This window comes from Onthophagus taurus, chromosome 8 (assembly GCF_036711975.1).
Source record: "Onthophagus taurus isolate NC chromosome 8, IU_Otau_3.0, whole genome shotgun sequence".
NCBI lineage: Eukaryota > Metazoa > Arthropoda > Insecta > Coleoptera > Scarabaeidae > Onthophagus > Onthophagus taurus.
In genome coordinates this window covers 4593043-4616819 of record NC_091973.1, presented here as the reverse complement: position 1 = coordinate 4616819, position 23777 = coordinate 4593043, and the positions used below count along the sequence as shown (strand labels likewise).

Sequence of the window (23777 nt, the reverse complement as noted above, 5' to 3'; positions counted from 1 at the left end):
TAAAAACACACACCAAGAGGGCTTGATCGCACCCCTTATTATTTTTATATATTATTTAAACGTGCGGCACGACTTTATAATACAATATGTACATCGACTATCACAAATTTTCCTAAACTCGTAATGGTGCCGACGTCATTGATTCCGGTTTATTACCTTCAGGAAAAAATAACGGAAAAAAATAATGAACAAGAGGCACAAATCTAAAAAAAGGAATAAATAGCACTTGTGATAAGGGGTTTTATCGCGATACTTTTTGATGGTATTAACGTTTGGACGGCGGCACCAAATGGTCCGGTAAAGAAGCCGGGATATCATTTCCACCGATCTTCACGCTTATTAGGTGCATTGCTAGTGCAAACTCCTCTTCATCCAACATTCCATCCTTATCAACATCAGCCAATTTCCAAATTTTACTCAAAACAGTATTCGGTAATTTCGATTTTACCATTTCCGTTTTTGCAGCTGAAACAAAATCATATTTATATATAACTTATCTCAACTTATATTATCAAGTTTATTATTACGTAAACGGATAATGATACACAATGGTATCATGCGTAACGCACACAGTTAAACAATTTTTTTTTAGGTGTGTTAAATAAACATCCTAAATGAGCATGTAAATAATGGTTATTAAAAATTTCAATTTGGGTGTGTTTCGAGTTTTGATTAATTTTAACAAACATGGCGATAAAATTATTATAAAGGGATTATCGAAAAATCCTGCTTGAAATTTATGGAAGAAATATTACTTGGGGCGGCCGATGTCTTCGAAGTCCGAGATTATTTTTTCCATAAATTTCAAACAGGTTAAGAAAAATAATCTCGGCCGACTTCGAAGACATCGGCCGCCTTAAATATTGCTCATGGTACTTGGGTTGGGTTCAAGCAGGGTAGACTTATTGTATTGTTCGTGATACTTGGGGCGGCCGACGTCTTCGAAGTCGGCCGAGATTATTTCTTCCATACATTTCAAGCAGATTAAGAGAAATAATCTCGGCCGACTTCGAAGACGTCGGCTGCAACAAATATCACGAACAATATAATAAGTCTACCCTGCTTGAAGTTTATGGAAGAAATAATCTCGGCCGACTTCGAAGACGTCGGCCGCCCTAAGTATTGCTCATGGTACTTGGGGCGGCCGACGTCTTCGAAGTCGGCCGAGATTATTTCTCTTAAATATTGCTCATGGTACTTGGGTTGGGTTCAAGCAGGGTAGACTTATTGTATTGTTCGTGATACTTGGGGCGGCCGACGTCTTCGAAGTCGGCCGAGATTATTTCTTCCATAAATTTTAAGCAGATTAAGAGAAATAATCTCGGCCGACTTCGAAGACGTAGGCCGCTCCAAGTATCACAAACAATACAATAAGTCTACCTTGCTTGAAATTTATGGAAAAAATAATCTCGGCCGACTTCGAAGACGTCGGCCGCCCTAAGTATTGCTCATGGTACTTGGGGCGGCCGACATCTCCGAAGTCGGCCGAGATTATTTCTCTTAAATATTGCTCATGGAACTTGGGTTGGGTTCAAGCAGGGTAGACTTATTGTATTGTTCGTGATACTTGGGGCGGCCGACGTCTTCGAAGTCGGCCGAGATTATTTCTTCCATAAGTTTTAAGCAGATTAAGAAAAATAATCTCGGCCGACTTCGAAGACGTCGGCCGCCCTAAGTATTGCTCATGGTACTTGGGGCGGCCGACGTCTTCGAAGTCGGCCGAGATTATTTCTCTTAAATATTGCTCATGGTACTTGGGTTGGGTTCAAGCAGGGTAGACTTATTGTATTGTCCGTGATACTTGGGGCGGCCGACATCTTCGAAGTCGGCCGAGATTATTTCTCTTAACCTGCTTGAAATTTATGAAAGAAATAATCTCGGCCGACTTCGAAGATGTCGGCTGCCCCGCGTTATATTTGTGATATACAAAATAATCTCGGCCGCCTTAAATATTGCTCATGGTGCTTGGGTTGAGTTCAAGCAGAGTAGACTTATTGTATTGTTCGTGATACTTGGAGCGAGATTATTTCTCTTAACCTGCTTGAAATTTATAAAAGAAATAATCTCGTCCGACTTAACTATTATTAATAGTACTTGGGGCGGCCGACATTTTATCGCTTATATTCCTTACTTTACGGACAGACTGTATAACGTTTCAATTTAATAATTAAGATAAAGATGTAATCGATATAAAAAAAATAATTCTACGAAAGTAAACGAAGTCATAGTATTTTCTGACCCTCTATTTATATCGTTCACTAATTCGAAATATGTGGTGTTCACGTTCTCAGACAGATTAAAAAGAATTGAAGAATGAACTTAAAAAAACGCTGTTGGCGTACCTAATAATTGTTTTAAAAGAGTGTTGTATAGCAATTTATGAGCGAGTAGGAAAAATTACCATAATTTTCAATTTGCGCAAGACAAACGCGACAATTAATCTTAATTGAAAAAAGAAAATTCCGTTGTCGATAATTAAATAAATACGTACCAGCTCCCGTAACTTTGCCATCGATGGGTTGTAACGATTTAAAGATGTTGTCGTAACTTTGTTTTTCCTTATTAACAATCCATTCGGGTTCACCAAACCCGGCATTAATTCCTTCACCTCTTTTGTAACCAAATGGTGAAATTGTGTCTTCAACATTAACAAATGCCCCGCCCTTGATATAACTATCGTCAATTTTGTTGATGTCTTCTTGAGGAATCATAGCCATTAATTTAGAGATATCGTCGCTAAGCATACGATCAACAATTTCCAATAATTTTGGTTTTAACGGATGGAACTTGGTGAAATCTAAGTTATTGAGAACTTCTTGTACTTTCTTAATATCCGGAAAATCGCCGGGTGAAATTTGGTGTTCACGTTGAAGTTTTTCATAAATTTGTCCTAAATTTTTAATTAATTCTTTCTTCTTCGAATCTTTACCAAAAACACTCGGCATATCTTTACGCAATTCGGAAATGATGAAGGCGTGAACTTTAGCAAGTCGAGCTCGTTTGATTAAATCGTTCAATTTCCGCAAGGCTGCATTTCTGGGTAACGATTGTAAATCTTTGAATAAATCTTGTTCTTCATCTTCGAAGAGACGTCGATTTGTATCAAAACGTAACGGTTGATCCCAAAATGAACCGATATAAACTCTTGCAACTTCGGGTGTTTGCAAAACTTTACCTAATGACCACATAAGGGCCCCATACACTCTCATTAATTGTTGATGATCAATCATATCGGCTTTATTTAAAACGATACGGATTTTATCATCGTGACCTCTTAATGCTTCTATAGAACGACGGAATTCATCGGAAATATCTAATTTGTGTGCATCGAACAGTAATATTATACGATCAACTCTCTCCGCAAACCATTCTAAGACTCCCGTAAAGTCATATCCTCTATCTACTCGTTGCTTCTCACCTGATAAAATTCCCGGGGTATCAATAATTGATATATTTTTTAAAACAGGTGAATCGACTAGAGAACATTGTAGGCGATTAAGAAAGGCATTTCCGAACTTGGAAAGCGGTCGATATTGTCGTTTTGGATCAACGACCAAAGCGTTACCTGGTATCATGCCTTCACGTTCATCATACATTACCGCAATAAATCTATCGGTTGTAGGTTCGGGTCCAATTCTCATTCCAGGAAATTCTTTTTCCAACAAATACCTGATAAAAGTGGTTTTTCCGGTTGAATATTGCCCAACAAGTAAAATCATCGGTTTTGCATCGAAATCCGAGTCCTCCAATTGGGGCGAATGAAAATCATGGAATTGATAGTGGGTTTCCAGAGGGAGAAGTTTTGTCTTGTAGATTTCCTTGAGTCCCTGTACCACATTTTCGTACACATCTTGTTTGTGGTTATCTTTGCTCAGCCAGCTGAACATCTTCGGCTATCTGTCATGCGATACACACCCCGTTGCACGTAATTTAGCACTCTGATTAGTTCTGTCTAGTTCTCTGATAGAAAACGAATTGAACACGTATACCCACTCCCCCTTTTACTGATTAACGTCAATCTCCTCCAAACTATGCAACCCATATAACACAGTTTCATGATTTTTTTTTATTTTTAATTTGTAAAGTAATTCTGACTCAACTTTTTTTATCGGTGATTGTTACGATTAAAAATTTACAATTTGTAATAAAAATTTTTATGTGTAACCGTTACATATTCAATTGTAACTCGAAAAATGTTTTATTTCTGTTTTTAACGAAAATTTTAATATGTATTAATTATTAATTTTTTTATTTATTATCATTATCTTAGCAATAAATTTATTATTTATTATGGGAAATCATCATCAATAATAATTAATGACATATTTCTTAACCCAATTAATTAACTTATTTAGAAATCGAAACAAAAATATCTTAAACTTTTTGTTTATTGCGTACTATTTAACTTTAATGCAAAATCTAAATGTGTAACTTAATTTTCTTGATTATCAAAAAAAAAATGATAGTAAATTGCGACAACTTCATGCCAATGAAATAGTTCAATTATTTACTTATAGATGGCGCTACACGAAAAATATTAAAATTTCTATATCTATCTATTTCATCAAACTTTGACATATATGTTTTAATTTTTATATCATAATTAACTGCTACATTTTTTTCAAAACACATAGAAATAGCCTCCTTCTGCTAGAATACATGCTTCACAACGACTGATGACTTCTTATTTCAGTAGCAGCCATTTGTATTCTGTTTAATAACTATTCTCGTGTGTTAATTTCTATTTCACACACACTTTTCAATTACATTAAGAGGTGCATCTTCAAATAAATCAAAAAGTGTATTGTACAAAACAAATCTGTAATTTACAGCGTTCAAACGTCCATCAAGTACATGCAAACCTAGTAAATTGTTGTTAAATATTCCACCCCAAACGTTGATCGCATGCGGATTTTGTAATGCCCAGATATGTTCATTATGGTAATTATTTATACCATCTCGTGTAAAACATGATTCATCTATCCAGAGAACATTTGAAATGAAGTCGTTATTTTGGGCATGTTGCTGCAATAACTTTTATTATCAATGATAGCATTAATTACAGCTTCTTCGTCCTCTACATTAACTACATGCTTTTGCTGGAGCAGGATTACCTGTTTCTCGAAGTCTTCTGAAAGAATCGCTAAAAACTGAATAATATAGCAAATGACGCTGTTGAAATCTTTCTTGATATTCATTGCTAAAGCCATACACGAAAATTATATCAGCATACTCTTCAGTACTATAAGCGTACATTTTGAGTTTCTTCTTGTATGTAATAATTAACCTTACAGCAAACTGACATATTACAATGACAACTTTGTTTTTGTTGAGTTTGATTTTGCTGACTATTAATAAATTCTTTTTTTAATAAATTTTTTGGTAATTGGATTAGCTATCATATGTCAAAGGTTGATGGTGAGCTAATAAATCACCCTGTATATATATGAAGCGGGAGTCTACCAGCTATCTATCGTGCAGTTGCAGGAACTATTACGTTGACCAAACTGGACGTAACATCGAATGCAACATCAAGGAACATGAGACTAAACAAAATCTAACAATCTGCAGTTGCAGAGCATTGCCACAAAGGAAGACACACCATAAAATTCGACAAAACTAATGTATTAGTTAGAACCAGACATTATTTGCAAAGAATTTCCTATTCATAGGCATAGGAATAACATGAATAGAGAAAACGGCTGAGAACTCAGCCGCACATGGAAAATGCTAGTTATCTTAACAAAACCTACCCACCCGGATTTTTTCATATATTTGTCAAACTTTAACCGATTTCGTCACTTCGAACTTGTTTCTGAAGAAGGTTGCAACATGGCATCCGAAACTTTAAAAATTTTTTCAAAAAACGCACGGTTTAACCCGAAAGTTTCTAGTTCTAGGTAGTGTTAGTTCTAGTTTTAGCTTAAATAAGCTATTTTTGTTCTTTTTTTGCAATTAGATGTAATTGGTGGTTTGAAAACATGGTTTGATTTCTTGAGGTTCTGATACTTTTGTATGTCTTTTTGCACTCTTTTTAGTAGCGCTGGGGTGCCGAATATCTTAGGGCCAAGAAGTAGGTGAGGACCAAGTCACTTTTTGATTTTCCTAGAAACTGAGTAGATCTCTTCCGGTCAGAGTAGAGCAGAGTTTTCTTTGCAAACACCTACTGCAGTGATGGAGTTGATCAGCTTTGATGATGTATTAAAAGTTACAAGTACAAAAGGTTCAGGGAAGACCAAACTATAGCTCCGTGAGCTCCCATGGGTCTTATCACAGACGGATCACATTGTAACCCTCGGGTTTAAGGGTATTCCCATTTGCCCTTCGACACTGGGCGAGTACAATCGTTGCTTTTTTTTGGTTTTACAACAAATGTGCGATTTCCAAGTCAATCCTTTTTCCAAGATATTTCACCTCTAACGCAAAAGTTAATGGATTGTTGCAGAAATCTCGTCTTCGTTCTTTAGTTTCATGAAAAAATTGTTCTTATATGAAAACAAAGATTGCGAATAATAAGATTAGAAATAAACAAAATATGTTAAAGAATTTTTTTTCGACAAGAGATCAAATTCCCAACTTATTATGCAAACAAGTATTAATCATGCGATGTCTTAATACAAATATGTGCGTTTATCAATTCAGTATAGACTATCATATATAATATCAATTTATTTCACAAGATATTTTAATTACAACTCATTTCAAAAAAATTACTTGCTAAAACGATTACATTTGTATAAAATAATTTGTATTATTCATATTTAAATGTATGTTGGCGATTTCATCTGTTAAAATTCCCCTAAAAGATAATTTTTTGTGTACTGAAGGATCGAAAATCCCCTAGGTGTGCGCATTTGTGCCAGTAATTTATCCTAATTTGTCCTAAGTTTCGTCCGACATAAACATTTTGATAATTAAGTTATTTATTTAGGAAAAACCGTCGCGACCCGAGAAATGTCTGTGAGAAGAGCGATCCATGCCGGTAGTTGGTACACGGATTCTGGTAAATTCACGTTTAACCTCAAAAATTGCAATTTTTTTATCATGTCATTCACCTTACCACTATTTCTCAATACCCCAACTTTTAATTACCTTTGTTCATAATTTTTTTATAATTTCTATTTATTTTTAGGCTCAGAACTTTCGAACCAATTGGATTATTGGCTTAATCAAGCTGATTTAACACATGGACCTGCTAGAGCTATCATAGCACCGTAAGTATTGATCATTATTACTTACAGTATTCTATTAATATTTAAGAAATATATTTTTTAATACAGGGTGTATCTAAAAAAACACCGAAAAAGTATTGAAAATTAAAATCAGTTAGGGTGGATTTAAACAACTTCATTCATCTCAATTCAGGAGTTTTCAAGATCACTTTCCAGATTCACTCTGTTTATTGTGATTACCCAAGCATAGAGGAAGCTTAGTTTTGGTAATTTGCACAGAAACATAAATGATTCAAAAGTTGTTCTAAATTTTGGTTCTTTAAAAAGTTTCAAAGTCATTTTGAATCCATTTTGGTGATGATGACTTGGTCGGTGTTTTTTTAATACACATTTTGATGTAGGAAGAATATTTATGTTTTGGGATCTTACCTACTCAATTAATTTTAAGTGAAAGGAAAATTTTTAATCTTGGACCTTTCATTCTTGGTTACAAGTATGCAACCAACTACGCGATTTACGTGTTACAATACCAATACTGTGATATTGGTTGCATACTTGCAATGACATACATAAATTTATGTGTAATAGTCTTATATTTCTTTATCTTTTAGTCATGCAGGTTATCAGTATTGTGGAGCTTGCGGTGGATATGCATATCGACAAGTGAGCCCGGTAGTTGTCCGTAGAGTATTTATTTTGGGGCCGTCACATCATGTTAGATTGCTGGGATGTGCCTTGTCCAGAGCACAAAAATATCGTACTCCTCTCTACGATTTAATTGTAGATACCCAAAGTAACCAAAAAAGAAATTTAAATATGTTCTTTAAATTATTTTTAGTTTAATATTTTTTGTTTTGAAATGTTGCAGTAAACGCTGAATTAGAAATGACTGGTCAATTCGAGTGGATGCACATGGATACAGATGAAAATGAGCATAGCATAGAGATGCATCTCCCGTATATAGCTAAAGTTATGGAAAAGTAATTTTATTATTTATATTATACATGGCGTCTCATGTAACTCGTTCGTTGGAACTTTTGCAAGGCGAAGCTTTTTTTGGAAAATTTCACTATGCTCTTTAAAACCCCATATCTCAGCCAACATTAATGCAAAAAAGGTCTAAATTGGCACCATTACTCTTCAGATGCAGATATAAACATTCCTATACCTACACTGTTGGAAATAATTCACGAGCACACCCTGTATAATCAGAACGCGTGTGTCTAGCGCAATGAAATTTGGTATGGAAGTAATACTAAAGTAGTGTAACTTATCCTCACATGGAGAGTGGCGCAACTCTGTCACATCAATAGCGAGAGTATCCCCCGTGAGCAGCGCGTACCATCGCTACACGACCTGGCATAGAGTTGATAAATCGCTGCATTGTAGCGGGAGGGATTGCCAACCATGCCGCCTCAACTCGCCTCCATAGCTCCTCAACGTTTACCGGGGGAGTCGGATAACGTTGAAGTCTCCGACCAATCATGTCCCAAATATGTTCGATCGGATTTAGATCCCGAGAACGAGCTGGCCATGGAAGCATTCGTATATAGTGCTCTTCCACAACGGTCTGTACAACACTCGCCATGTGCGGTCGTGCATGTATAGCAGACGTGAGCTTCGCCGAACGTTGGGAAACATAACGGGCCATAGCACCTCATCTACGTATCGTTGACCCGTTATTATCTGTTGTATACGCAGCAGACATGTACATCCACCATATGTAATCGCACCCCATACCATAATGTCCGGTTGGCGGTGAATTCGCACGTCACCGGTGCTCAATTCAAATCGTGATTCGTCGGAAAACAAAATGTCCCTCCACTCGGCAACCCACCAATGTCTAGTGTCGACTCACTCATGACGTATGCGGTGGTGCTCGGGTGTTAGTGCAATCCACTGTCTACCAAACGCCGCCGTACAGTTAGCGTAGTGAGTGCGTCATCCCTGGCCTTCGCTTCCAGCTGGCCAAACAGCTCCAAGTTGCCTTGAACGCTACACCCTCAATGTGCATTACATTACATTACATTGCATTGACTATATATCGGGTAGGCGGACCAACCAACCTTGCACCGCGACCCTAAGGATCTATTGTACCCCGATAGATATCGTTATCAAATTTCACCGTGCAGTCCAATGCTCTTAACGAACATTAATACCTTGCTCGGCGAAAGGTCATTCAGATGCCTTGAGGAGATAAACTGCGACCCAAAAATCGAGAATCTGATACGGTTAACGGCAGGGCAGTGGCATAAAACATGCTCAACCGTCTCTGCTTCCTCCGCACATAGTCGGCATTCAACATCGTTGGCTAAACTCAACAAGTTGAGGTGTGCTTTTAATCGGCAGTGCCCAGTAAAAACACCCATTAGAACTTTTATGCTACTACGGGCACCCTCAATGTGCATACCCACAACCATTCCTCGCTTAAGTAACGCGATCGCCCTCCATTCACCCACTTCAGTCTACAGTAAACCTTTATGCTCCGCAAATATTATGGATTTATCTTCACGCGTTGAGATTATATAGGGTGTGCTCGTGAATTATTTCCAACAGTGTATTTGTTGTAGTTTCCCTCATATTGGGAAATTTCTCAAAACATGCACGGAATGAATTAGAAAGCCTTGGAATTTTGACAGTTTTTGGAAGTTTTAGACAGGACGTGTCGAACACAAAGAAAAAATTAGAAAATTTCACAAAAACTAGTTCTAACGAACTAGTTACGCGAGACACCCTGTATTAATGTATGTTTTATTAATCAGCATGATTTATAGTTTTAAACACCAGTTTACTGTTGTACCGATTCTTGTCGGATCACTTAGTCAAGACAGAGAGGCATGTTACGGTCGGATACTCTCTAGTTATTTAGCTGATCCACAGAATCTCTTTGTGATATCGTCAGACTTTTGTCATTGGGGACATAGGTTTCGTTATACTTATTACGATCGGTCTTACGGAAGTATTTATCAATCTATTGAAGGACTTGATAGAGCGGTAATTTTTTTTATACAAAAAGAATTTGCAGAGAATGACATATTTTTGCAGGGTATGGGTATAATAGAAAAGTTGAATCCAACAGAATTTACGAATTATTTGAAAAAGTATGGCAATACGATTTGTGGTAGACATCCAATCGGAATTTTATTACAGGTTTCAATTTAAAAATTCTAATTAAAAGTTTATGTTTAGAAATGTATTTCTTTTTTAGGCTGTACAAGAATTATTGAGGAATGACCACACGCAATCTGCAAGTTTGAAATTCCTAAAATATGCTCAGTCGAGCCAGTGTCGTAACATGAATGACTCGTCCGTTAGTTACGCGTCGGCAGCCCTAGTTTTCGAATAACCTGAGGCCTTACACATATTATTCACCCGGTGACTACCCAATAAATGATAAGTTAAGTGAATTTTTAAACTCACTCTAGTAATAAGCGACATTTTTAATAGTATTTTTGTAATTAATCCATCTACTATACATGAAATTCAAGTGTTCTCCATTCGAAAAAAAAACAAAAAAAATAAATAAATGAAATAAATAAGTAAACAAAAAATGAAACTACACCAACAAACGGACGAGATTTGGACGGGGAAGAAAACAACGTTAAGTTTAGTAGAGGGTTAAATTTTGTTTCTTTGTCATTTATAATTATTTTTTTGTAATTATTACAATTATTTGGGTACCTTAGCCTAAATAAAACACACCAATATTGACTTTTTTTGTGAGGTTTTTATGATCGTTGTACATTTTTGTACTAAAAGATAACAGTGAACGTACGTTTAGACACATCACCACAACTAAATGAATAAAAATAGCTCAGGTTACAAGGTCATAATCAAATCAAATGCCATTGTACTACCTGTGTCCATATGGTGTTCAAATTATGCATTGTAAATTTTTCTATAATTGCATTTTTTTGTTATTATTTTCAAGGAGACTGGAATGGTTTTGACTATAAGCAATAATTATTTAGTTCAAAATATGTAGATATGTTTTTGTAAAAAGAAATTACACAAAGCTTAGTTTATCCAAAATTTCCATTCTGGTCTCTTGTTCATTTTAAGAATATGTTTTTTAAGTTTATTATAATAGATTATTGTGCAAACGTAGAAAAATTTTCCAATTGAAACAAGCCTAATTATAGAGTCTTGACATGATAAATCAGCGATTTTTGAAATTTTAGGCTTCAAAAATAAACATTACTTAAAACTTTCGGTTTGTTGTACTTAAAAACAATGTTTTAATCAATGATGGCAGGCAATACCTTTTTTTAACTTGATTTATTTCGATTTATTTTTATAAAGAACGATATGAATGAGACCGAAGTACGTAAACTCTGTCCACTGAACCATCCATATATACTTCGATGATAAACATTTTTCAAGTTCTACCTCATATCGACTGACCCATTAAAAACAATAATTTACAAAGAATAGTACAAAACGTGTCGTTGTTAGAAATATTGAAGCCTAAAATTTTTTTTCATTATTAAAAGCTGATTCAAAAATTGAAAACTTGTTTCTTAAATTATTCTATATTGTTTTATTAATTGATTATTCTTAATTAATTAATTACCAATATATTAATCCTTTAAGAATTGTTATTAAGTTAGAAAAACGTTTTATTTTATTATTTCTTTTTATTATCATTTTATTAATTTGCATAATCTACTTAAATATTTGTTATATGGTTAATATGGTAACAATAAAGAATAAAAAAAAACTTTAGTGTCAAGCCTAAGACTGTAAAGTTCACGTAAAAAATGAGAAAATAAAATTGCCTTCTGCTAAAGTTTGATTATGTGCATTTTATAACATTCTTGTAAGTGATTTAAAGAAATAAACATATAAATGCAGTTATATTTTTAATTATCCTCTTTTAAGTATGATTTAATACCATATTGATGTACTTCTTTTTATGCGCACCGCACAGCTTTCGTTCCTGTTAAAGATGCATAGCCTCTGCTATCCAATCCCGACTCTCACCTCCACGTTGTCAACCCTGGAAACCTGAGCAACCCTGCTGGAGATGTAGTAATCAACCTGCAGGGCGAACGAGAGCGGGGAAGATGGTCCTCCGACTATTAGGAGGTTGGGCGTCCGGTCAACAACCTTACCTTGTAGGAACAAAAACAGTTACGAAACCTAAACAGCCTCGGAAGAGGTAGGAGCAGGTCCTGCACGAAATGGCAAGATAGGATGATGATGTCAGGGTTCTGAGGATCGGAAATTTGAGGAGAGTCACTGAAAACCGGATGGATTGGAAGAGGATAGTGGAGGAAACCAAGACCCACCCCGGACTATAGTGCTAAAAGAAGAAGAAGTAATGAGTGGGCTACACTAGATGATGAACTATTCGTAGAGAGGCCGAAGTTTTCAAAGTCGGCCGAAATTATTTCTTCCATAAATTTCATGCAGGGTAGACTTATTGCATTGTTCGTGATATTTGAGGCGGCCGACGTCTTCGAAGTCGGCCGAGAGTATTTCTCTTAACCTGCTTGAAATTTATGGAGGAAATCATCTCGGCCGACTTCGAAGACGTCAGCCGCCCCAAGTATCATGAACAATACTTAGGGCGGCCGACGTCTTCGAAGTCGGCCGAAATTATTTCTTCCATAAATTTCATGCAGGGTAGACTTATTGTATTGTTCGTGATATTTGAGGCGGCCGACTTCGAAGACGTCGGCCGCCCCAAGTATCAAGAACAATACTTAGGGCGGCCGACGTCTTCGAAGTCGACCAAGATTATTTCTTCCATAAATTTCAACCAAGGTTGGGTTGGGTTGCGTAGAAGCACGGTAGACTTATTGTATTGTTCGTGATACTTGGGGCGGCCGACGTCTTCGAAGTCGGCCGAGATTATTTCTTCCATAAATTTCATGCAGGGTAGACTTATTGCATTGTTCGTGATATTTGAGGCGGCCGACGTCTTCGAAGTCGGCCGAGAGTATTTCTCTTAACCTGCTTGAAATTTACGGAGGAAATCATCTCGGCCGACTTCGAAGACGTCGGCCGCCCCAAGTATCATGAACAATACTTAGGGCGGCCGACGTCTTCGAAGTCGGTCGAGATTATTTCTTCCATAAATTTCATGCAGGGTAGACTTATTGCATTGTTCGTGATATTTGAGGCGGCCGACGTCTTCGAAGTCGGCCGAGAGTATTTCTCTTAACCTGCTTGAAATTTACGGAGGAAATCATCTCGGCCGACTTCGAAGACGTCGGCCGCCCCAAGTATCATGAACAATACTTAGGGCGGCCGACGTCTTCGAAGTCGGTCGAGATTATTTCTTCCATAAATTTCATGCAGGGTAGACTTATTGCATTGTTCGTGATACTTGGGGCGGCCGACGTCTTCGAAGTCGGCCGAGATTATTTCTTCCATAAATTTCATGCAGGGTAGACTTATTGCATTGTTCGTGATATTTGAGGCGGCCGACGCCTTCGAAGTCGGCCGAGAGTATTTCTCTTAACCTGCTTGAAATTTACGGAGGAAATCATCTCGGCCGACTTCGAAGACGTCGGTCGAGATTATTTCTTCCATAAATTTCATGCAGGGTAGACTTATTGCATTGTTCGTGATATTTGAGGCGGCCGACGTCTTCGAAGTCGGCCGAGAGTATTTCTCTTAACCTGCTTGAAATTTACGGAGGAAATCATCTCGGCCGACTTCGAAGACGTCGGCCGCCCCAAGTATCATGAACAATACTTAGGGCGGCCGACGTCTTCGAAGTCGACCAAGATTATTTCTTCCACAAATTTCAACCAAGGTTGGGTTGGGTTGCGTAGAAGCACGGTAGACTTATTGTATTGTTCGTGATACTTGGGGCGGCCGACGTCTTCGAAGTCGGCCGAGATTATTTCTTCCATAAATTTCATGCAGGGTAGACTTATTGCATTGTTCGTGATATTTGAGGCGGCCGACGTCTTCGAAGTCGGCCGAGAGTATTTCTCTTAACCTGCTTGAAATTTATGGAGGAAATCATCTCGGCTGACTTCGAAGACGTCTGCCGCCCCAAGTATTGTTCATGATATTAGAAATAATAATAATAAGCCCCAGGTTATGTTCGTGTTATAGGAAATAATCTCGGCCGACTTCGAAGACATCGGCCGTCCCAAGTATCATGAACAATACTTTTTTTTATTATTTTATTTTTATATTTTCGAGTTCGCTGTATGCCTCATCCCCTTACCAGGAGGGTTGTACTTCAGAGTTTTCCTTCTCTTTTATTTTCCCCCCATTTAAATCATAAATATGTACTTTTGTTAAACTTAAACATATAAAATCTGTATTACCAACATGCAATGCAAATTTTCATTTATAGATGGCACCTTGTATAATAACCCAACTTCATTTCTAATAAATTAACCGCCCAAAGGTATTTTTAGCACCTCCAAGCTGTTTATTCCCGGATTTAATTTCGTAGCAATTACACGATGCCGATAAACGATGCTGTCGCAATAATTTCATGTTTAAACTTTCTTTATTGCGATAACCCAATATCTACATTCGATAATAAAAGAAAGAAAAAATCACTTAATTAATTAATTAATTTTTTATTACTTTTTATTTTTGAAGTTGGCATTAAGTTTGTTGAAGTTAAAATATAGAAAGTGTTTTAGAAAGTTGGGATTTCGAAATTTTCGTTCTTTTTAAACGTTTGTATTTAATATTTTAACGTAAAGTGTAAATAAAGTGAATGAAGTAAATAAAGTAAATAGTCGGAGATGTTAAATGTTCTTAATTTTAAAATTTGTATAAACCCTTTAAAGTATTGATATTAAGGCAAGTTTACAAGTAAATATCAACATACATGCGCAGTAGCGACCAACGCAATATACCAGATGTAACCTTACAGTTCCTTCTCGATTAATTAAACGCCGCGGCGCGTTCCGCCATAAAAACCCTACAAATCCCGATGCGTTTCAACACCTTTTTCTATTTTCTATCCTAATTTAATAGATTACACACAACTTTATCATTTTCCTATTCATTTTTTATAGTGTAAACGGTGCTTACGCTGACCGACCTAGTTCCAAGATTTGAAGTGCGATCCGACAAGAAAGATGGAATGAACTTTCAGTAGTACAAACAATTTTAATACGTGTTTCGTGCACGTTAAACTAAAGTAGCAGAGAGAAATAGTATTAAAAAAAGGTTGTGTTATTGGGCGTTGTATTCGGTCGCGAGAATCATGTTTAACGTTTATTTCGCGTAGAAAATGTGAGGTGAAGAAGGCGGTGTTTTCGATTGTGTGGCCCCGGGTTTACGGTATTGACACGAGAAGACAATTATCCCTGGAGTTTCGATGATATAAACATGGCTACTACAACTGTGTACTTCTCATGTGTTTAAACGAATGTTAATGATACGTTTGTTAGAAGCTAGATATCAGTCAACATGATCCTATTTAGCCCAGGTGAGATTGCGATAGGGGCCCCGATATCGTTTCGTTTTTTAGTTTTACTCCATTTTGTCGCTTTCGTTTTTATACAAAAATTAGGTTATCTATGTCATTTTCTGTTTTTCCTTATATGTTTTCTTATTAATTATTATTTAATCACGTTTCTTTTTTAATTTCATCTATAATTCATATATTATTTATAAAAGTTGTCTTACGTGTTTCGAAAAAAAACTCATCTTCAGGGATATTTTGGACTAAATATGAAACATTTAAATTCCTTGAAATCTAAGGCAAACAATTATTTGAAAATATAGATTAATTCCCAACAAAGATAAATCTTTCTTTGTAAATTCTGTTTTAAGTTTTTTATCAAGTTGTGCATTAGATCCAAGAATTCTTTAACGCATTGATGACACAGTAAGTTTATCTTGCTGTTGTTTCCGCTAAGAGTTATCTCATAAAGAATGACTATACCAGAAATATATCTAGTATAATAAACATTAATTCTGTGACTCACTTTATAAATTATATACAGGGTGATGATGTTAGAGTTAAAACCCATAAATGGCTTAAGATATTCAAAGTTAAGAAATTTTTAAACATTTTCTTTTATATTTTCAATATGGTTTGTCTTAGAAAGATAAAATTTGGTATACAGTTTTGAAAATATGCAAACACGGGATCAATGCTATACAGGATGTTCACCAAATTATATCCTTGAATCTTTTTTATTATGTCATAAACCCTCATATTTTACAACAAATCTTATCAAACTCTTAGAAATTTTTGTTTAGACGCATCAGACATTTATCAGTCGGTAATAGTTGTTTAAAATGACAAATAATTACAGTTTTAGTAAGCAAACTGGCACTCATTAAACTTTGGAAGAGTGTTTAGGCAATGCTAACACAGTGGTGAGATGATATTGCAAATAACTCGTAATACAGTTGATATCAACAGTTCGGCCATTTCTTAATATCCAAAGTACGACTTGGCGTGTGCCTTAATAACAGCAATTGTATCCATACCACTTGTGCAAGAATTAAAAATTGCTGATCATCCGTTGCGAGTACAGTTTTGCCATATGTACTATTGATGCTCAGTATTTCATGGGCGAGGTTGTATCTTTTTGATCCTGTGGTTGTATACTTATTATTTGCCTAATTTTATCTTTCTAAGACCATATTGAAAACTTTGAAGATCCATATTTAACTCTAGTATTTGTGATTAAAATCATGCCACGACTTACAGAAACACCTTTATATATAATATTTTATTATTGCACTAATTAAGTTGTTGAAATTTTTATGATTCATTCAAATTCTTTTTGTTTTTAATGTAGGCTGTGTCTGCAAGTCAGGCGTTGGTCTGGGCAAGCGATGAACCTCTTCGGCTGCCTATTTCCGTGTGCGTTGGAGCGTAATTGGTGGAGCGTCCGTAGCGACCCATGTATGACCGAAGAGTTTGTGCATAGGATGGGGGTTAACGCGTCGACGACGAGCTCTGGCGAGCCGGGTGGGACGCCTGCAGGCGTAGGGCTGACTGATTCGATGCCAGGATATCGAGATGCTATGGGCGTTATTGTTAGGTAAATAAAATCGATCTCTTTTTCGATCTGAAGTGATTAGAAATGAAATGTCTGCAGGGAACGGAAGAAGAAAGTAACTGGTTTTGCGACGTTGAAGAAGAAGTTCATCAGAAGGAGGAGATCTTCGAAAACTTGCGACCATGGTCGTATGTTGCGCGAGTTGGTCTCTGATTGGAGCTCGTTGGAGGTTTCTGCTCTTTTGGAAGAATATGAAGCGTTGGAATCGTTGAAAGATTTATGTGTTCAAGCCGAACTGGCCAGGCCGGCCGCGGCAACGTTTAAACAAGATTTATCAGACCTGTACGATTTTAAATACTGTACGGATGCTGATTTGGTATATCGTGGCGCTTGTTTTCCAATACACCGTGCACTATTATCAGCCCGTTGTCCTTATTTCCGTGATCTCTTAGCTGGTTGTCCGGGTTATGGCGCAAGAATTTGCTTAGAATTACGTACGGCAACGGTAGACGTTCAACTATTCTCTGCTCTATTACGTTATTTGTATACCGGAGATATTTGCCCTCATGACACAAACATCGATTTGAATTTATTGCGAAGATTACGTGAAGAATTTGGTACTCCAAATGCTCTTGAAGTAGACTTAAGATATTTATTAGAAACCGGAGATTACGCCGACGCCGCTTTAGTGTTTACATCCGACGGTTCCGATTGCCAACGACCCGATTCCGGAAGTTCCGAATACGGATTTCGTCCGAAATTAGAATTACCATGTCACAAAGCTATATTATCCGCTAGATCTCCATTCTTTAGAAACTTATTGCAGCGACGATCCAGAAGTGGTGAAGAACACACCGAACGTGCTCTTCACATCCCCACCAGAATCGTTTTGGACGAAACCGTCATTCCAAAAAGATATGCCAGGGTTTTATTGCACGCTATTTATTTAGATCAAGTCGATTTAACCCTTATTTCTCGAGCTGGATGTGGAGGCGGACTCGGCGAAGCTCAAGCATTAGCGCACACCGGACGCGTTCGTCCTTCACCACTTGAAGAGGCCATGGAGCTGTATCAAATTGGACGGTTTCTTGAACTGGATATTCTCGCACAAGGCTGTGAAGATCTTATACTTGACTGGTTGTCTTTAGACACGTTACCGACCATTTTACAATGGGCTAAACAACCTCACGGTTCTGCTTGGGTTCACAGACAAGTATTTTTTTTTAAATTATTTTTATGAATCAAATTTAACCGATCTAATTTTAGACTTTGCATTTCCTACGCGAAGAATTCCAACCAATTGTGCAATCACCTGTTCTTCATCACCTCGACAAAGAACACTTAATAGAAGTTTTGAAAAGTCCGTTTTTACAAGCTAGTGAACTTGAAATATTGCATGCTGTACTTAAATGGGGTGAAAATGAACTTATTCGACGTATGGAAGATCGAGGTAAGATGTCGATTTTATAATTTTATAATTTTATTAATATTTATTATTTTTTTGTTTAGAACCAAATTTATTGAGTCACACTGCGCATTCTGTGACACGTAAAGGAGTAAAAAAGCGTGATTTAAGTGATGTGGAACTTCGTGAAATTTTATCAGATCTTCTGCCATTAGTAAGAATGGATCATGTGCTTCCGCCAAATAGCGATGTTTTAAACCAAGCAATACGTCGTGGTTTGGTGAGTACACCTCCGAGTCATATGATTGGAGGTGAACGTGAAAATTTACGGGTGAACGCTTGGATAAGAGGAAAAAATAATGGATTGTTTGTCCAACCGAGATTATTTATGCCTTATTATGAGGAAGTTAAAGTTTTGGTTGAGGATCATTTAGTGCAAGATGGGGAAATAATGCGGATGAGAAGATCTCGATATATACCAGATATTCCTGATACTTTGTATATGGTTGAAGATAAACCAAGGGTACATGGAACTGCTGGTGTTGATGTATTAGCTTCGTCACTTCCTGTTCCTGATCCGGGTATAATGAACGCGATGTTAAAAAGGGAACAAAAATTAAAACAATCTCCCATATGTCAGAGAGCCTTGAATTATCCTCTTTCATCACGGCATGAAATATACAAACAAATTCGATTGAGAGTTGTTCGTGAATTCAATCTACCAGATCCGGTAGCGGATATGTTAGAAAACTGTTTTTATGTACCCGATAAAACTGAAAATGAGATTAATACTGTTAGTCAAGAACCCGTACAACCTTCTCCCGCCAAATTATCTATCGTTCGTAATTGTTACAACCATATGACATTTCCAAGACAAAGTGGATATCAACCACCCAGACACGAACTTCCTGCTCTAGTTCCCGAGGGTGAATTTCGGTTTGTAAACGAACCGGAAAGTAGTTCGTGTAGCGATGGACACCTTTCCGATATTATGCCCGACGTTGCAATGGCTACATCAACATTAGGACAAATACAATTACAGGAACAACAAGAAATGGAATTGGATTTAGGTGACGGAGCGGCGCATTTACATGGAAATCCTGCCGAATTGCAAAACCCCCGTCATGTCCCAATTTCTTACCGTAGATATAACTTAAGCACTTATCCGCATATTCGGTCGGACACGCAGGGCTACCACTCCATAATGCCAAGGTACTTATAGTTCCGAACGAACTACGGGAATTTTTAAGGTGGAACACGTACATTGTACAGCTGTGATTTCTTAAAACATAAAAAAAATTAACGTTTACTAGACCAGTTACATTGTGAGGATTCCAAAATTTGACTCTAGTCATTTTGAACAAATTTTTAAATAAAAGTTTTTCTTAAAAACTATAAAAAAGCGATCGATCAAAAAAAAAACCTCAAATCTTCTTTCCTCACAGAAAATTGTAGCACTTTTTTTAATTCGTCTTATGTCTTTGATCAAAAATAAACATCTTTTTGATAAATTTTTAATCAAAGACTTCTTTTAATTTACTAATTACAGCTGTTACACTGCTTTTAGCCCTAGCGTTGTTATTATCTCATTAAAAAATACCTCTCTATATATCTTTCTCCGGTTGTACAAATTGTTTTGCTCGTTCGTGTACCTGTGCACTCGATTACATGTTTCCGTTCGCCAAAGGCATGTTCTTAACGAGGTGTACGCCTCATCTGGTTGTAATAACGTCAATGATCTTTTAGCGCAACTTCGAAGGTACGCTTAGATTGTATCTGCGTTGATCAAAAAAATCTAGAGCCTACTTTAGAAAGAACGAAATAAAAAAGTAATGATATAAACGTTTACGTTTTGTAGATTCCTTTTAAAAACAAAAACACCAAGAAAATTCAAATATTATTCAAAAATACCGAACGTAAACGTTTCATTCAAAAAATATATATTATATATATGACATACATTAGTTTTTCACTGTCTTTTATTGTGTCGAGGTTGCTCTGTCTAAAAAAAACAATACTAAAAGCATTACAAAAAAAGTAAAAAAAACTCTTCCGTGTAAATGTACATATATATAAATACGATCTATATATGAGATGAATTATATATGAATAATATATATATATTTATAGATGTGCGTACGAATTAGTTTAGCTGGGTGCGAATGTAAAAGGGTGTTAAAAAAGTTTTCGTGATGTTGATGAAAATTGAAGTAAAAAAATATATATTAACGCGATCTGTACGAAAACGAACGAGTATGGTTGTAATTTATTATCAAAAATAACGTTTCTTTTAAATAACCAAAACGACAAAAAATGGATTAAGATGAATCATGACTTGGTGGATGATTTCTCCTTCCTATTATTTTCCACGATTGTACAAATACGAAAAAGAAGAATCGTTTAGTTTAGTTTAGATTAGTTTTTTTGAATGTATCGATTTAGTAACGATATAAACAATTTTTTTTTATTCTTTCGCGCGTGCGCATCATTTTATAACGAGTTAAAAATATCGTTGCGCACGCGCTTGGGAATAAATCCAAACTGTTTTAGATTATTTTTTAAGGTTTCATTCTTTCCTCTCTTAATACTTATTTTTTGTTTACTTTTTTCTTTAATACAGTAAAACCTCAATATAACAGATTAATATCGGATTCGGGAGGAAATGCTTAATTTATTTTATTCGTTCATTATATCAAATTAAGATCTTGATCGAGTTTTCTAGTTCTAGTGTTAGTTTTACATTTCGTTCAATAAAAACATACAACAATTTAGCGCTGAATAACAATTCGTCTGAAGACGCACGGCTAAACCCGAAACTTTCTAGTTCTAGGTCTAGTGTTAGTTCTAGTTTTAGTTTTAGAACTAACACTACACCTTGAACTAAAAATATTCGGGTTTAGCCGTCTTAAGAGACGTAGTGCTAAATCCGAATATACAACAATTTAGCGCTGAATAACAATTACAACATAGAACCTAGAACTAGAAAGTCACGTCTTAAGTTGTTTTAACGACTTCCGTAATATGGAGGTTTTACTGTAATTAAAACATTTATCTCTCTTCCTATATATTTTTTTATTTTGTTAATTTAGTTACGAAATATCTGTGATACAGTTCAATTTATCTTTTTCTAAAAGCGTGCGCGAGTGTAGCGAGGTTTGCTTGTCGTGTTTTTCGATAAAAAAATAATGATAAAAAAAAAATAACGTTACAGATCGAACATTTTGTGATATATAATATATACATAAATATAAATACATAGGAAGAAGTGGAGAGACGTATGATGTCTACTGTCGCTGTATAACCTTCATTATATGTTAGACATAAGTCGTGTATGGTTACGAAGAGGAAGATAAAAAAATAATGAGAAAAAAATAGGCTTTTAAGTATTTCCGAGTAAAACGGCCACTTTTCCCTGTCTTAAAAAATTGCCCGATTTCCGCTTTCCCCCCTAAAACAAAAACCAACGAAAAGTCACTGACCCAGGGTACTCGTGTAACTTCCTGTATGTAATATTCTATCGATATGTGATATTTTTCTCATTTCCTTAGTTTTGACGATTTATTTTTCTTTTAATTTATTTCTTAAAGCTAGTTTCTAGTTGTTCGATCACCCCACCCAAACAATCCTCCCCGAGTATACTTACTTTCGTTTTTTTGTGTAAATATTTAATTAAAATTAACGGATTTCTTTACAGTATTTATTTTTGCATATCTGTACATTTCATCAAACTGTAATAACGTTTTTTTTTATTTTTAATCGCTACAAAAAGAAGGATAACTTAAACAAAAAAAATAGGTTACTTTATAAATTATTGAAATAAATATATTACTATTTAAAGCAATTGTTTTTTTCCAACACATTTTAGGCGTTAATCCAAATCAGTTTGTGTTGATTTATCACAACTTGGTTTCTCTTTTCTTATAAACAAATAAGGAATCGTATTATTAATCGGTTTTCGGCACTTAATATCGGTTAATTTCATTTTTTTTAATTTCTCAAATTTCTCGTTTTCCTCAAAGGTGGTATCATCTTGGATTCGGCGTTTTTTCGCGTTGGAACGCGGCGTTTCCAATTGTAAGCAATCTTTATTTAAATCCTGCGAAGATGAACTTAATCCGCTCACAAAATTTTTTACTAAGCACGTCATGGAGGTCCATATGCTGATATGTTGGGATTTTTGAAAAATGTTTTGGGCCTCCTTTAAAACTTGAATATTATTTTTTGTTATTTCTAAAAGAAAATGAAAATATTAATTATTATTAATGAAAAATATTTGATTTAATTTTTTTTTGGGTACCTTCAAATGTTATATCTTCGATTTGGATGCTTGATACGCAAGAATCAAACATGGTATCAAATGAATTTTCAATTTCTAGTTCATCTTGTGTAGGAGTTTCTGTTGCTGTTTCCCAAATTGTTGGGCAGTTCTGAGGGGTTTGAATATCATTAGAAACGTTTTCGATTTCTAATTTTTCTGGGGTTTTTGTAAAAGATGTTTTTTTTAAGGAGCTTTTTAAAGATGTTTGTTCTTGGGGGGTTTTTCTTAATGACTCATAAGTGGGTGTTTCATTAAAAGTAACCGTTCTTGTAGATCGTTTCACTTTTACATCATCTGTCGTTGCGTTGCTAACAAAATCTTCATCAGTTTTACTTTTAATTTCGCTGGTTGTCACTGACTCAAAAATGTTCATAACTTTATCGGAAACGGCTCGCGGTGTGCTCGTTGTTAAATAGCCCATTTTTGAATAATCAAATATTTCACCTCCGGATGGTGTGATGTTTTTGAATGGTATTTCGATGGATCCTGAATCAAAATTAACAATTTTTCCGTTTGTATCTGCGTCGTAGTTTAAAGGAGTTTCTTCGATTTTAGCCAAAGGACATTTGTTATGTAAAATTAATTCGTGGACGGCGCCGAAGATTCGATTACAATCAACGCAATGTAAAGGCCAATGTTTCTCTTTGATGTGATTCAATAAATCATCGGTCGGTAATTTTAAAACTATGCTTCCGTAAGCGCAAATATCACAATTTGGGTAAATATCATGAATTTTTAATTCGTGCTTTTGGCGACATTTTTCACAACAAAATACTTTTATACAAAAACGACACTTATTCTTAAAAAAAAATAATTTTAATTAAAATATAAGATACTAAATTACGAAAACTTACTTTAGTGAAAGATAACATTTTTATTTTAGACATAAAACGCAGTACATTACTTCAAGACTTGATAAGACACAATAAACAAGT

General features: G+C 35.7%; 4 protein-coding genes across 4 annotated transcripts; 2 read left to right on the top strand and 2 right to left on the bottom strand.

Moving 5' to 3' along the window:
- Positions 1-175: 175 nt before the first annotated feature.
- LOC111425336 (putative achaete scute target 1) lies at positions 176-4017 on the bottom strand. The gene is made up of 2 exons (XM_023059298.2): positions 2492-4017; positions 176-465 (listed from the first exon to the last, which is right to left on the bottom strand). Exons 1-2 carry the CDS (start codon positions 3885-3887, stop codon positions 266-268), a joined length of 1596 nt encoding a protein of 531 aa, XP_022915066.1. The 5' UTR covers positions 3888-4017; the 3' UTR covers positions 176-265.
- Positions 4018-6865: 2848 nt separating this feature from the next.
- Positions 6866-10666, top strand: LOC111425258 (protein MEMO1). Its single transcript, XM_023059179.2, has 7 exons — positions 6866-7003; positions 7133-7214; positions 7784-7965; positions 8041-8152; positions 9947-10166; positions 10218-10322; positions 10381-10666. The coding sequence occupies exons 1-7, from the start codon at positions 6955-6957 to the stop codon at positions 10516-10518; spliced, it is 888 nt and encodes a 295-aa protein (XP_022914947.1). The 5' UTR covers positions 6866-6954; the 3' UTR covers positions 10519-10666.
- Positions 10667-15011: 4345 nt separating this feature from the next.
- LOC111425238 (BTB/POZ domain-containing protein 7) lies at positions 15012-22361 on the top strand. The gene is made up of 5 exons (XM_023059151.2): positions 15012-15588; positions 16916-17161; positions 17219-18332; positions 18386-18569; positions 18629-22361. Exons 2-5 carry the CDS (start codon positions 16953-16955, stop codon positions 19744-19746), a joined length of 2625 nt encoding a protein of 874 aa, XP_022914919.2. The 5' UTR covers positions 15012-15588; positions 16916-16952; the 3' UTR covers positions 19747-22361.
- LOC111425504 (female sterile (1) Young arrest) lies at positions 22208-23776 on the bottom strand. The gene is made up of 3 exons (XM_023059572.2): positions 23697-23776; positions 22822-23641; positions 22208-22754 (listed from the first exon to the last, which is right to left on the bottom strand). Exons 1-3 carry the CDS (start codon positions 23727-23729, stop codon positions 22393-22395), a joined length of 1215 nt encoding a protein of 404 aa, XP_022915340.2. The 5' UTR covers positions 23730-23776; the 3' UTR covers positions 22208-22392.
- Position 23777: the final 1 nt, after the last annotated feature.